A 16,034-nucleotide genomic window follows, 5' to 3' on the forward strand; every position below is an offset into this window, starting at 1 on the left:
TTTCTTCTATTCTTTGGAAGTCATTTAAGAAGTATTGTTTTCTTTACTGTTTGAAGGAATTCACTGGTGCAATTACCTGGCTTGTAGTCTCTTTGTAGGAATGTTTAATAACACATTCAATTTACTAGGTATATAGTTATTAATATTTTCTATTTCTTGAGTCAGTTTTCTTATTCCTTTAATAAAAATTTTTAATATTCCTTTATTTGTATTCACATAAAATTAACCATTTTAAATTGTATAATTCAGTGGTGTTTAGTGTGGTCACAATGTTGTGCAACCACTAGTTCTCTCTAGTTTCAAAATTTTTCATCACCCTCCAAAAAACATGAGATCTCACTAAGTGGTCTCATTAGGTCAGTGATGGTGAACCTTTTGAGCTCGGCATGTCAGCATTTTGAAAAACCCTAACTTAACTCTGGTGCCCTGTCACATATAGAAATTTTTTGATCTTTGCAACCACAGTAAAACAAAGATTTATATTTTTTATATTTATTTTATATATTTAAATGTCATTTAACAAAGAAAAACCAAAAAAATGAGTTTGCGTGTCACCTCTGACATGCGTGTCATAGGTTCGCCATCACTGCATTAGGTAGTCCCCCTTCTCCTATCTCCTGGTAACCTCTAATCTGCATTCTGTCTTTATGGATTTGCCTATTATGGATAGAAATATGTATGTCTATATAACAAATCATACAATACGTGATCTTTTGTGCTTGGCTTTTCACTTAGCAAAATGTTTTCAAGGCTCATTCTAATTGTAGTATGCATCAGTTCTTCACTCTTTTTTATGGCTGAATATATGCTACAATTTGTTTATCCATTCATCTGTTGATGGACATTTGGGTTTTATACATGTTTGGACTATTATGAATAATGCTGTTATAAGTATTCCCGTATAAGTTTCTGTGTAGGCATAGCTCTTCATTTGTCCTGGGTATTCACCTAGAAGTGAAATGTCTGGGTCATATAGTAATTCTATGCTTAACTTTTTGAGAAGCTGCTGAGCTCTTTTCCACAGTGGCTGCACCATTTTACACTCCCACAGGCAACATGTGTGGGTTTCTATTTCTTCGCATCCTCACCAACACTTGTAATTTTCCATATTTTTGAGTATAGCATCTTAGGTGTGAAGTGGTATCTCACTGTGGTTTTAATTTCCATTTCCTTAATGACCAATAATGTTGAACATCTTTTCATGTGTTTATTGGCCATTTGTACAGGGTAGGGCAGCCGTGGGCAAACTACAGCCTGCGGGCCGGATCCGGCCCGTTTGAAATGAATAAAACTAAAAAAAAAAAAGACCGTACCCTTTTATGTAATGATGTTTACTTTGAATTTATATTAGTTCACACAAACACTCCATCCATGCTTTTGTTCCGGCCCTCCGGTCCAGTTTAAGAACCCATTATGGCTCTCGAGTCAAAAAGTTTGCCCACCCCTGGGGTAGGGCAAAACTGGGTTAATAGTTGTGAGTATGCAAAAGTTTATTCTTTTATTAATTATTGTATTATCTTCCATATGAATAACTGTACACCTACTTTTGCCCCACCCTGTATATCTTCTTTGGAAAAGTGACTATTTAAGTCATTTGCCTATTTTCAATTCAGTTGTCTTTTTATTTTATTTTTTTAAAATATATTTTATTGATATTTTACAGAGAGGAAGGGAGAGGGATAGAGAGTTAGAAACATCGATGAGAGAGAAGCATCGATCAGCTGCCTCCTGCACACCCCGCACTGGGTATGTGCCTGCAACCAAGGTACATGCCCTTGACTGGAATTGAACCTGGGACTCTTCAGTCCCCAGGCCGACGCTCTATCCAGTGAGCCAAACTGGCCTAGGCTCAGTTGTCTTTTTAAAAAAATATATATTTTTATTGATTTCAGGGAGGAAGGGAGAGGGATAGAAACATCAATGATGAGAGAATCACTGATTAGCTCCCTCCTGCACACCCCCTACTGGGGATCAAGCCCGCAAGCTGGGTATGTGCCCTGACTGGGAATAGAATCGTGACCTCCTGGTTCATAGATTGACACTCAACCACTGACCCACTGGGTGAGTATGCAAAAGTTTACCAGCTGGGCAATTCAGTTGTCTTTTTGTTGTTGAGCTGTAAGAGTTTTTAAAGCATATATTAATATCTTATCAGATATGATTGGCAAGTATTTTTCTCCCATTCTAAAGGTTGTCTTTAGACATTTCACTTTCTTGATAATGTTCTTTAATGCAAAAATATTTTTAATTTTTTTAAGTCCAATTTATCTATTTTTTTTTTGTTGCTTGGGCTTCAGGGGGTGTGCAGGAGGCAGCTGATCAATGATTCTCATTATTGATGTTTCTATCACTCTCCCTCTCCTTTTCTCTCTGAAGTCAATAAAATATATTTTTTTAAAAAGGAAAACAGGTACAGTCTTCATTTAAAAATTTCAGGTTCAAAATTAAAATAATGGTTTTAGAATAGCCTCAATATGCAAATCTGTCTTTTGAAAATGATTATGAAAACCTGAAATGGTTATTTTTGAATGAAGCCTGAAAAATACAATTTATTATTATTTTTTAAGTGATTATGAGGACATGCTCTGGGGTCAGATACAACTGAATTTCAGTCTCAACTCTAACCAACTTCTGTGTATGTGTGGCTGTTGGAAAATTATTTAACTTCTGTAAAATAAAGATATTAAAATTACCTATTTAACTGCAGTGCACAGCACAGAGTCTGACATATATTAAGTGTTTAATAAATATTAATTCCTAAAAAATATCTAAGAGAGTATGATTAGCAATGCTGAACAGTGCTAAAAATGATAAAACCATGTAGCTTACAGCTGCTACAAATCTGTGGTCTCCATTCTCAATGAAACCCTCCACATTGTTCTCTAATTCTACATATTCAAGCTCAGTATTCTAAGCTTCTATTTTAAAAGCTTGCCACTGTTCTCAAATTTTATCCGATCACCTCCCTCCCCAACATTTTCAACTACTTCATAAAGAGGTTGCCATGTATGCAGTTCTTTCACTCCCAGCCCCACATTCCTACATATGTATTGTTTTCTGAAGTTACCTTCATCCCTGTCTTAAGAAGGTATTCTCCTGCTTACGAATAATAGTGCTATAACTTTTAGGTATGTCTCTTTTCATCTCCACGATTCATTATTTCTCACAAATCTTCCGTAACTAGCTCATTCTCCTTAATACCTATAAATATAATATCTATCTATATAAAACCTTAATATGCACATTGACCGAACAGCGGAACGACCTGTGGAACAACTGTTTGGTGGGGGGCGGGGCCTGTGAGTCGGCAGCACCAGGCCAGCCAAGGCGGGTGCCAACAGGCAGAGGGAGGTGACCAAGTGGCAAGGGGTGGGGCCAGCGACTGGGTGGCGCCAGGCCGGCCAAGGTGGGTGCCAGCAGGGCCCCCCCCCATCACCCTGCCGGTCTCCCCACAGATCAGCCCTGATTGCTGGCCAAGCCTAGGGACCCTACCCATGCATGAATTTCATGCACTGGGCCTCTAGTTTATATTATAAATCTCTAGCTTAAAAACATAATCAAGCACCAAAATACTTCCTTGATTTCTAGAGCAACCCCCCCCCATCTTTTCTCAGCCAAGATTCTTCAAAAACGTTATATTTATTACCTGCTGCTGAAGCTTTGTCCCATTATAGCTTACCTTTTGTCACCCCTGTACCCATGCTACTGAAACTTTTACAAGATTTTGGATGCAAACCTAATTGTCAAATGTAAAGCTGACCCTTGAACAATGCAGGGGTTAGGGATGCTGATTTCCTGCACAATTAAAAAGCCACAGAAAACTTTTGACTCCCCCAAAACTTAATTACTAATAACCTACTGTTGACCAGAAGCCTTACTGATAATGTAAACAATCGATTAACAAATATTTTGTTTATTAGACCTTCCTGGGAGCAGCTGACACAACTGACTCAATCCACTGAAACCCTACTTGTGGAGCACCTCTCTCATGATTTTCTTCTTTCTCCTATCCCTTCCCAGTCTCTTTTATGGGATCTTCTTCTTTTTTTAAAAATTGATGAGCCCTAACCGGTTTGGCTCAGTGGATAAAGCATCAGCCTGCAGACTGAAGGGTCCCAGGTTCGATTCCAGACAAGGGCATGTACCTTGGTTGTGGGCACATCCCCAGTAGGGGTGTGCAGGAAGCAGCTGATCAATGTTTCTAACTCTCTATCTCTCTCCCTTCTTCTCTGTAAAAAAATCAATAGTATATATATATATTTTTAAAAATTGACTTGAGAGAAAAAAAACACATTGATTTGTTGTTCTACACATTTATACATTCATTGGTTGCTTCTTGTATGTGGGGATCAAACCCACAACCTTAGCGTATTGGGATGATGTTCCAACCTACTGAGCTACCCGGCCAGGTCAAGGGCTCTTCTTAAATATTAATGTTTCCCTAGGATTTTGTCCTGCATCCATTTTATTTCACTATACACATTATTTCTAGGGGACATTCTTGGCTTCAACTTCCACCTATTATTACATGACCCTCTATTTTTAGACCAGACTTCTCACAAGCTTTAGACCTATATATCCAACTATATACTAAACATCTTGACTGTTACACAGGGAATACAGTTCTCCCATGTGTGAAACAGAAACTTTATCCTTTCACTCAATTTGGCCATCCATTTTCTATCTCTGTGAAGGGATTGCTATCCAACCAATAGCTAAGCTAAAATTCCAGGAAAAATTCTAAGCTCATAATTTTCTTGTCCTTAATGCCCAGTCACCAAATTTTGTTCATTTTTACCTCCCCAGTATTTTTCACAACCATCCATAACACACTCACACTCTCTAGCTCTACTGTCATTGTCTTGGTTCAAGACTTTATAGTATCTATTAGGTAACTTGATATTTTCCTTCCATTTTTAGTTTTTAATTTTACCCTTGTTTTTCAGTGTGTAACTAATGACTTCCTACTAGAAACACCATACTTTCATTTACTCAACAAAATTTATTGAGTACCAATACTGTGCCAGGTATTGTTCAGTTTTGGGTGTTTGGGATACAGCAAACAGAACAGACAAGACTCTATCCAGGGAGAGAGATAAATAACAAACATAAATTAGAATATTATATGATTCATTATAATATAGGATAACTCCTAGCAAGGTAAGAGTCCTTTTGTGTTCCAGTAGTGATCTATTCATAGCCCTGTCATGGGCAACAGACTCTATACTAAAATGTTGTGTAAGACTGTGGTTGGTAGAGGGTGTCTAGTTTAGATCTAAGCTGTGTTCCTCCAATGGTTCTGATGAGTCTAGCTATGACTGGAGGGATCTCTCTGCATGAGAACAAAAGAGCTCCCTAGGAAGGTGCTGAAGAACTTAAGTTATATTTAAAAACTAGAGGCTCAGTGCACAAAATTTGTGCACGGGTAGGGTCCCTAGGCCTGGCTGGCAATCAGGGCCTATAGGTGGGGCGACCGGCAGCGTGATCCGGGGGGGGGGGGGGGGGGGGGGGAGGGGCCACTGCCACCTGCCTTGGCCAGCCTGGCACTGCCCACTTGCCAGCCCCACCCCCTGCTGCCGCCAGTTGCTTCCCTCTGCGGAGCGACCAGCAGGGTGATCATAGTATGAAATCATAGCATAAAAACAACTGCTATGATTTTTTTTCTTTATCCCTTTGCTTGCTTGATTACTGAAAGAAATACAATGAGGTAAAATAGGGTTTCATAAATTATTTCTCAAAAAATTTACCCAGAATCACAATTGGTATATGAGTATTTTTCCTAAAGCAAACAAAAATCTAAGGCTTAATTAATTCTTTGACATAGTAATAAAAACTGTACTATGAGCTATCTACATTTCAGAATATTTTATATAAGCTCTTCCCTTAATGAATCTTTTAAAATATTTTTATCTTCTTTTAAAAAATAATTTGGTTTCAAATATTAAATTCACAAATTTGAATTAAGCCAGTATTTGTAGAGAAATTTCCAAAAAAAATGTACTAGGTTTGGAAAAAAGGAATATTTTAATGCTATGAGGTCCTGTTTAATTATGGCTAGTTCCCTAATTTTTTAAAAAAGCTGAATATTTACATAACATTTATCAAACAATTATTAAAGAAACGTTAGGAAAAGTAAATTTCTAGTAATAAACAGATTTTTTAAAGTGTTTCCTAAATCCTATAATTATATTAGCTAAGTATTTATTTCTCTAAGCAAGACCAAAAAGTCATAGGCAGCCAGCATATCTATAAGATACAAGGAGTGATTACATTTTGTGAGAACTTCAGAGGAGATTCACCTTCTGTGAAGAATATAAATTCACTTGTCAGAAAATTAGAAACTACACACTAAATTCACTCAGATTTGACTTTCAGTAAATAAGTACCATGGAACACTGGGGCAATAATGAACTATTGCTGAAAGATATCTGATGATTGTATTTATCTTAACCTGAATAATATACTGTACAAACACTAAAAACTATCAGATGTACTAGTATAGCTGTATAATAACATTTAATTTTCTATTATTTTATTTCATAAAGCTCTTTGAACAATACACTAAAAAATTTTTTATAGTCTGAGGTTTGGCTTTGAAAATTAGGCCCTATTTTAAATACTTAAAAAGAGAAAAATGCTTGCTTAAACAATTATGAATTAGTCAACTGTGAATCTTTACTGGCCAAATCCATTAATCCGTTAAGTGACCCTTCATTACTTGTCAGTAGATGTGCTGCAGAGCTTGTGGAATACTTTGTGATTTATGCAGATAATCAATCACCTGAACACCTGATCAGTTCAACACAAACGGGAGCTTAAAATACTCTTCTTTTTTTTTTAATTTTTAAAAAAATATATTTTATTTATTTTTTACAGAGAAGAAGGGAGAGGAATAGAGAGTTAGAAACATCGATCAGCTGCCTCCTGCACACTCCCTACTGGGGATGTGCCTGCAACCAAGGTATATGCCCTTTGACCGGAATCAAACCTGGGACCCTTGAGTCCACAGGCCGATACTCTATCCACTGAGCCAAACCAGCCAGGGCTTAAAATACTCTTGAGAGACAACAAGAATTTGTTTAAAGGTTTGGATCTTATTTGGAGATTGCTTTCTAATTCTTAACGACTTTAGCTAACAATGATGTAGCACTCTTCTGAAAAGCAATCTTGAAATCTTTGTGAAAGTAGATTAAATCTTGGAGACAGACAATGACAGAAGTGTATCCAGTTCAGATGCTAATATGTTGGAAAAACAAATGAGAACAATTTTCTCCTACAATAAAACACCCTATCAGCAAATAGGATTGAAGACTGTATAAAGGTGTTTTATTGGCCAGTAACTCATAGAATGTTAAAGTGTTAAGCCACTTTAAGTTTTAAAAATTTGCTAATTAAAAGAAAAAGAAAGAAAAAAATAAAAATTTGCTAATTATCATTTTGAAGTGGTTCAGAACAGGCCTCCCTAAGATGTGCTACTTTGACTTGTAGATTATTTTGAGCTGAAGGCAACTGAGGCTCTGTGGGTCAAGAGAAATCTTTATCTCTTCCTTAAAGAATCTAACTTAGGTGCTTTGTCTATAATAACAGTTATTACCATAAATAACGTTTTATGACCTACAGGGCAGGACAAACATGTAATTATGTACTGAACATCTGCTCATCTTATCTTCCTTCAAATGACCTTCCTCCCCTCTGAAGCTCCAAGGCATTTTATCTCATCCTTAGCTCAGAAGGCCACATATACCTCATTTTAACTTTCTGTCTCTGAATCTTCTCATGTATGTGGGGTCTCTGACTCTCCCATGTATGTGGGGTTTCCATATGTATGTATGTAATTAAATTTGGTTATTTTTCTCTTATTAATCTATCTTGTGGCAGTTTGATTATTAGACCAGCTGAAAGAGCCTAGAAGAGGAAATTTTCTTCCTCCCCTACAATACTTATAACATTTTTTAACCTAAGGGGAGAAAGTTAATTTATTAGTGATTGTTTAACATATTCTAAAGTAACACAGAATGAAAATTGATTACCTAATCAAGTAGCAACAGAAGAGTAAACTAAGGATGAAGACAAATATAGCAGTGCCAAAAACCACAATATATATGTTGAGAGGCAGATTCTGGAATCCAATATTAGGCATCCTGAAGTTGTAATGTGGGAAATCCGAGCTCATGGATGAACTGTGGGGGGAAAAAGAATTTTAAAAATTAGGTTATAAAGACTAAGAACCAAGACAGCATCATCTTTGTACATGCACAGTAGTACCTCTTTATCCTTGGGGAATACTATTCATTCCAAGACCCTCAGTTGGATTCCTGAAGAGTACCAAACCCTATATATTTATATAAACTCTGGTTTTTTTGGATACATACATACCCATGATAAAGTTACCAAAACTGGCTCAAGAAAAAATCCGGAAATATAAAACTCTTGTCTTCACAAAAAGGTCCCTGACCCTGAGGGCAATGGATGTGGAAGTCAAACTAAACTTCTATAGATAATTCCTCTGTTATCCAGAGAATTACAGATCTAGAGAGGGAGGTGTGGGGAGGAGGAGGAAGGAAGTGTCTCAACTCATTTAAAGTGGTAAGCATAATCTGGAAACCAAAAGCAAAACTATACAGCCAGAGTTCATTAACTTTGAGGCCTTATGAATATGTTTTGTTTTGCCTACACAATTTTTTTTTAAAAAAATATGTTTTTTGGGGGAAGGAGGGAGGTCAATTGGGGGAAAATATTTTAAACAATTAAAAAAAAAAAAGGAAACACAGCTGAGGGGGGAAAATATATATATATATACACACACACACACACACACACACACACACACACATATATATGTATATAAATGTTTTTATTGATTTTAGAGAGAGAGGAAGGGAGAGAGAGATAGAAACATCCATGAGGGACATCGATCAGCTAGCTCCTACTGGGGATAGAGCCTGGGCATGTGCCTGACTGGGAATTGAAACGGTGAACTCTTTTACTTTATTTTTTTGTTAATCTTCACCCGAGGATATTTTTCCATTAATTTTTAGAGAGTGAAAGGGAGGGAAGAAGGGAGGCAGAGAGAGAAACATCGGACGGACCAGAGCTAGGGATTGAGCCTGCAACTGAGGTATGTGCCCTTTACCTGAATTAAACCCGGGACCCTTCAGTCTGCGGGCTGACACGCTATCCACTGAACCAAACTGGTTAGGGCTGAACCAGCGAACTCTTGGTTCATGGCTGGATGCTCAACCACTTAGCCACACTGGCCCGGCACCTATACAAATTTTAACAACTGAGAACAGTGTAAATTTGGGAGGTTTAACATAAAATTTGCAATTTTCAGCTTTACATGAGAAAAGGTCATATGATCTGATAATTCTGAGGCTGCATTCTTGCATGGCAACAATTGCTTAGAACTGAGTGGCTTTGGGGCCTCTAAACTGCCATGTTGTTGCACAATTGGGAGGGGAGGAGGGGCATGTCTGGGATGAGATCAGTATGCTCTCATTTGTCACAATTTCCACTACCCCCTATTACTCCCTAACCAAATATTGGGGGTCACTTATTGTTGTGCTTATGCTGTTATTTTTCTTAAATGAGACAAATATTTCTAACTCTATTAAAAAAACAATTTTATACACCAATAATGAACTACCAGAAAACAATCCCATTCACAACTGCTTCAAAAAGAATAAAATACTGAGGAATAAATTTAACCAAGGATGTAAAAGACCCGTGTTCACGAAATTATAAGACACTATAGAAAGAAATTGAAGAAGATACAAAGTGGAAGCCTATACAGTGTTCATGGATAGGAAGAATTAACATCATTAAAATGTCCATACTACCCAAAGCAATCTATAGATTTAATGCAATTCCTATTACGATACCAATGGTGTATTTCATTGAACTAGAATAAATATTCCAAAAATATGTATGAAATCATGGAAGACCATGAATGGCAACAGTGATCTTGAGAAAGAAGAACAAAGTTGGAGGACTCACACTACCTTATATCAAATGATACTTTAAGCCAGCGGTTCTCAATCTGTGGGTCGCGACCCCTTTGGCGGTCGAACGACCCTTTCACAGGGCTCGCCTAAGACCATCCTGCATATCAGATATTTACATTACAATTCATAACAGTAGCAACATTACAGTTATGAAGTAGCAACGAAAATAATTTTATGGTTGGGTCACAACATGAGGAACTGTATTTAAAGGGCCAGAGGTTGAGAACCACTGCTTTAAGCCATAGTAATCAAAACAGCATGGTACTGACATAAAAACAGACATATGGATCAATGGAACAGAATAGAGAGCCCAGAAGTAAACCCAGGCCTTTGTAGTCAGTTAATGTTTGACGAAAAGGAGGCAAAAAACATAGAGTGGGGTAAAGATACAGTCTCTTCAATAAACAGTGTTGGAAATATTGGGCAGATACATGCAAAAAAAAAAAAAAAAAAAAAAAGAAAGTAGACCACCTTCTTACAGCATACACAAGAATAAACTCAAAATGGATTAAATGTTAGCCTGGCCAGTGTGCTCAGTGGTTGAGCGTCGACCTCTGAACCAGGAGGTCATGGTTCCATTCCTGGTCAGGGCACATGGTCAGGTTGCAGGCTTGATCCCCAGTAGAGGGCGTGCAAGAGGCAGCTGATAGATGATTCTCTCTCATCATTGATGTTTCTCTCTTTCCCTCTCCCTTCCTCTCTAAAATCAATAAAAAAATTTTAAAAGGCCACGATTAAAAAAAAAAAAGACATGTGTTAGACATAAAAACCATAAAAATCCTAGAAGAAAACAGGCAGTAAAGTCTCTGACATTTCTCTTAGTAATATTTTTCTGATATACCTTTCTCGGGCAAAGGAAACAAACAAAAAAATAAACAAATGGAACTACATGAAACTAAACAGTTTTTGCACAGCAAAGGAAAACCATCAATAAAATGAAAAGATAATCCACTGAATGGAATAACATATTCACCAATGATACATCTGATAAGGGGTTAATATCCAAATTTTATAAAGAACTTAGAAAACTCAACACCAAAAAACCCCAAAAACCAACAACACCAATCTAATTTAAAAATGGGCAAAAGATGTGAATATACACTTCTCCAAGGAAGACATACAGATGACCAAAAGACATACGAAAAGATGTTCAAGTCACTAATCATCAGAGAAATGCAAATTAAAACCACAATGAGATATCACCTCACACCTGTCAGAATGGCTATCATCAATAAATCAACAAACAAGTGTTGCTGAGGATGTGGAGCAAAGGGAACCCTCCCTGCACTGTTGGTGTGAATGCAGATTGTGCTGCAGCCATTGTGGAAAGCAGTGGGCCTGGCTAGCATGGCTCAGCAGTTGAGCGTTGATCTATGAACCAGGTCACGATTCGATTGCCAGTCAGGGCATATGCCTGGGTTGTGGGCTTGATCCCTAGTGTGGGGTGTACAGGAGGCAGCCGATCAATGATTCTCTCTCATCTTGATGTTTTTCTCTCTCTCCCTTCCTCCCTGAAATCAATAAAAATATATATTTTTAAGAATAAAAAATGAAACTGCCTTATGACCCACATATTCCACTTCTGGGAATTTATCCAAAGAAATCCGAAACACTAATTTGAAAGAATATACACACTCCTATGTTCACTGAAGCATTATTTACAATAGCCAAGATCTGGAAGCAGCCAAGTGTCCATCAGTATACTAGTGGATAAAAAAGCTGTGGTACATTTACACAGTGGAATACTACTCAGCAGTGAAAAAGGAAATCTTAGCCTTTGAGACAGCATGGATGGACCTGGAGAGCATTGTGCTAAGTGAAATAAGCCACAGAGAAGTAACATATGATTTCACTCATATGTGAAATCCAATGAACAAAATGAACTAACAAGCAAAATAGTGACAGATTCATAGATAGAGAGCAGGTTGACAGCTGTGGGGATTGGGGGATGGTGAGTGCGGGCCAGGTGGGTCAGATGACAGGGTTAAGCAAAAAAGAAGAAAAAAAAGAGCGAAAACTCATTGACGCGGACACAGTGTGGTAACTGTCGGGGAGTGGTGGGGAGAAAGGAGTGGAGGGAGGTGGAGGATATAGGGGCGATAAATGGTGATGGATGGAGACTTGACTTGGGGTGGTAAACATATAATACAGCGTATAGATGATGTGTTATAGAACTGTGAACCTGGTTTCTATCTTTGATTTCCTCATACCAGATTATAGAAATATGCACTTGTATTCTCTTTTAATACTTACATGGTTTTCCATGTTAAATTAAAATATTTAAATGTAACTGGTTCTATGGCATGGAAAAAAGACCTAAAATTGTTTTCTAAATGGTCATTTCTTTTTATAGCATTTATAAAATTCTTTCTCCACTGCCTTAAACTGTACCTTTTTCAGAATCACATTTTACACATGCCTGATCTGTTACTGGATTTTGTAGTCTGTTCCCTTTTTTCTGTCTATGATGTCCTGCTTCAGCACTCAATGTTTTGTTTTAATATAACTTTAGCATAACAACAATTCATACACAAAATAGGTCAATATTTTCATCATTACTCTTCCTTTTTAATATTTTCAAGGTGATTTCTTTTTTGAGATAAACAAATTTTTAAAAATCCTGTTGGGAAGTTAACCAACAGTATGTTACATTTATAGCTTTCTTTAGGGAGAATGGGTCTTTATATCCAAACACATGATATGTCTTTTCATTTATTCTAGATTTTATGCTTCTCAGATTTGCATAGCTTTATTCACATAGGTTTTACACTTTTTTTTTTAGTTTATTCCCAATTATTATATATATTATTTTGTTCCTATTATGAATGGGATTTTTTTCCCTTACATTTTCTAAGTTGGTTATTCCCAGCATAGAGAAAATCAACTTCTTTTTGTATATAGATGGTCCCCAATTTATGATGGTTCCACTTTACAATGTTGCAAAAGTGATATGCATTCAGTAGAAACTGTACTTTTCAATTTTTATCTTTTCCCAGGCTAGCGATATTCGGTATGATACTTGTGACGCTGGGCAGTGGCAGCAAGCTGCAGCTCCCAGTCAGCCACGATCACTGGGGTAAAAACTGATACTCCACAGTGTGCTGTGTTGCCAGTGTTTTTTGGATGTGCTTTGTGTTTGTTTTTTTAAAATATATTTTTATTGATTTCAGAGAGGAAGGGAGGAGAGAAATAGAAACATCAATGATGAGAGAGAATCATTGATCAGCTACCTCCTGCACACCCCACACTGGGGATCAAGCCTACCACCCAGGCCTGTACCCTGATCGGAATCGAACCATGCATGACCTCTGGTTCTTAGCTCGATGCTCAACCACTGAGCCATGCTGACTGGGCATGTTTTGTGTTTTTACACCCCATGATGTCTACAAAATGCCTATCTGTGTCTCTGCTTCTGGTAAAAGGAAGACAATTACTCTTGAGATGAAACTCAAGATAATTACCCAACTGAAGGTTAATGTAAATGTTATGAGCAGGTTTGAGGTAGGGTAGGCTTAGCTATGATGTTCAGTGAGTTAGGTGTATTAAATTCATTTTTTACTTATGATATTTTCAACTTATGAAGGGTTTATTGGGATGTAAGTCCATTATAAGTCAAGGGGCATCTGTATTTATTTTGGATCTGAACCTAGAAAATTTTTTTAGGGAAGATACAACAAGCTGCCTGCATGCAAATAAATCTTAATAAAGACCTCACAGAACACTCAGCTCTGAGCAGTGAGAACTCTGAGAAAAACTAGCTGTAAAATATACACTAAGGCAACTAAACATAGTAACTTTCTTTTTTTAAAATTCTCACCTGAGGATATGTTTTTATTGATTTTTAGAGAGAGAGGAATGGAGAAACATAGATGTGAGAGAGAAACCTTGATTGGTTGCCTTCTGTATGTGCCCCGACTGGGATCAAACCCAAAACCTAGGTATGTGCCCTGACCAGGAATTGAACTCACAACCTTTTGTACGGAATGGTGCTCCAAGTGACTGGCCCACCCAGCCAGGACTACAGTGACTTTCTACATGGGTTTTTAACTTATACAGAGCCTAAAATAATTATAAAGAATACAAATCACCAAATATAACTTTTGTTTTGGACCTCTAGCTCATCTTTCTGACAACAAAATAGCAAACTGGTAAGTTGACTCTCAAGACCCTGCCCAAATGGGTCAGTGCCCAAACACTGCACTTCAGAAAGTGCAATCTTTTTGTTTTCTAACATAATCTAAGGTGATCTCAGGAACGAATTATAAATACAAGTAACCAGGATACATCCCTGTTCTATTCAGCTAGAGTATAGGAACCAATGGCAGAAGAGATTATTCTCTCAGGCCTGTGACTAAAGTTCAGCTGATGAGCCAGTGTGGTCTCACTGCACTGGCCAGTGCCTGGCCCTACTGCTATAACCTGAGCCTGAGAGAATTAGATAGAAGGTTATATGTTATATGTTGGTATTAACAATCAGGGGTAGCCCTAACCGGTTTGGCTCAGTGGATGGAGTGTCAGCCTGCGGACTGAAGGGTCTCGGGTTCGGTTCCAGTCAGGGGCATGTACCTTGGTTTCGGGCGCATCCCCAGTGGGGGGTGTGCAGGAAGTGGCTGGTCGATGTTTTTCTCATTGATGTTTCTAGCTTTCTATCTCCCTCCCTTACTCTCTATGGAAGGTCAATAAAATATATTTAAAAAACAAAACAAACAAAAAAACACAATCAGGGGTAGACGTGAAGGCTCTGCAGCTCAGTCCACAGCACCATGTCACTGATAAAACTACAAACATCTATTACTAGTTGGATTTGATAGATGTCACTACTAAAGAATACAGAAAGTTGATTGAATATGCTAAACTATCCCTGAAAGAATATCCAAGAATTGATAATGCAAACTGCTTTTGGTGAGAGAACAAGCACCCTAGGGAGGGCAGTCATATCTATAGATATATCCTTTTGTATGTTTTGAATTTAAAATAAATTTAAAGTGATGTACCTGACCAATATTTGCCTACATCTTTACATAAAAGCTATAGAGACAATGGTATTAAATGATTTAAAAGGAGTTGGTGTTAGTACATATTTGTCTGTAGAGAAGCAGAGATTATATGTATAGAATTAAGTATACATTTCCTGCCATATCCAGCGTGAGTGTCAAACGACTTAGACATTACAGGCCCACCAGAAAGCACTACACCACGGAAGAATACTTAAACGTTAGCAGAGAAACACTTCTTAAACACTTAAACACTTATGTTTCTTTTCTTTTTCTTTTTTTGTTAATCCTCACGCCAGGACATTTTTCCATTGATTTTTAGGGGGAGTGGAAGAGAGAGGGAAAGACAGAGAGAAATATCGATGCGAGAGAAACACATCGATTGGTTGCCTCCTGCACCAGCTCTGACCAGGGCCCGGGCCAGGGAGGAGCCTGCAACCACGGTACGTGCCCTTGACCAGAATCAAACCTGGGACCCTTTGGTCCCCAGGCTGACGCTCTATCCACTAAACCAAACTGGCTAGGGCTTATAACACTTATGTTTCTTTATTCTAACTCTAAATTCACCAAAGAAATACAATGATTTTAATCTGTTTTCCCCATGTGACAAAGAGTGCAAAAATTTTACTCATGCTTAATCAAGGTTCAAGCTCACCTGAAAATTTCATTTCTCATGACAAACCTATAAATTGGCAGTCTTGACAGCTTTGGTTAGCAAGGTTTTCCTAGGCCTTGGTTATATCCCTGAGTTAAGGGAAGGTTTCATTTCTGTACTTTTAGAGGTCCAGATCCTGAAATATACCTGGAGTGCAGGTACAAATCCTGCATTGAGAAGTTCTTTGCCCAAATACCTAACTAAGCTGCCAGTCATGGATGATTTCACTACCTCACTTCTTTCCAAGTACTCCAGTCTCTGCCACTTGTATTTCAGAAGTTTCCTCTCCTTCCTTTTGTAATCTTCTCTGGTACTTGGCTATTGGTAATTCTTCTAAGATATCAGGGTTCAAAATCTTTTATCTTCAAAAGGCAGACAGCT

General features: G+C 37.7%; 1 protein-coding gene across 1 annotated transcript in view; it reads right to left on the reverse strand.

Moving 5' to 3' along the window:
* The window catches only part of RNF24 (ring finger protein 24), a 61,460-nt gene that overhangs the window by 20,666 nt on the left and 24,760 nt on the right, over nucleotides 1–16,034 (reverse strand). The window contains exon 2 of the mRNA XM_036321478.1: nucleotides 8,031–8,180. Within this exon, the coding sequence (XP_036177371.1) occupies nucleotides 8,031–8,173 (143 nt within the window). The 5' untranslated portion in view covers nucleotides 8,174–8,180. The remainder of the gene's footprint in view (nucleotides 1–8,030; nucleotides 8,181–16,034) is intronic.

The sequence above is a fragment of the Myotis myotis genome, unplaced genomic scaffold, assembly GCF_014108235.1.
Source record: "Myotis myotis isolate mMyoMyo1 unplaced genomic scaffold, mMyoMyo1.p scaffold_m19_p_9, whole genome shotgun sequence".
NCBI classification, from domain to species: Eukaryota; Metazoa; Chordata; class Mammalia; order Chiroptera; family Vespertilionidae; genus Myotis; species Myotis myotis.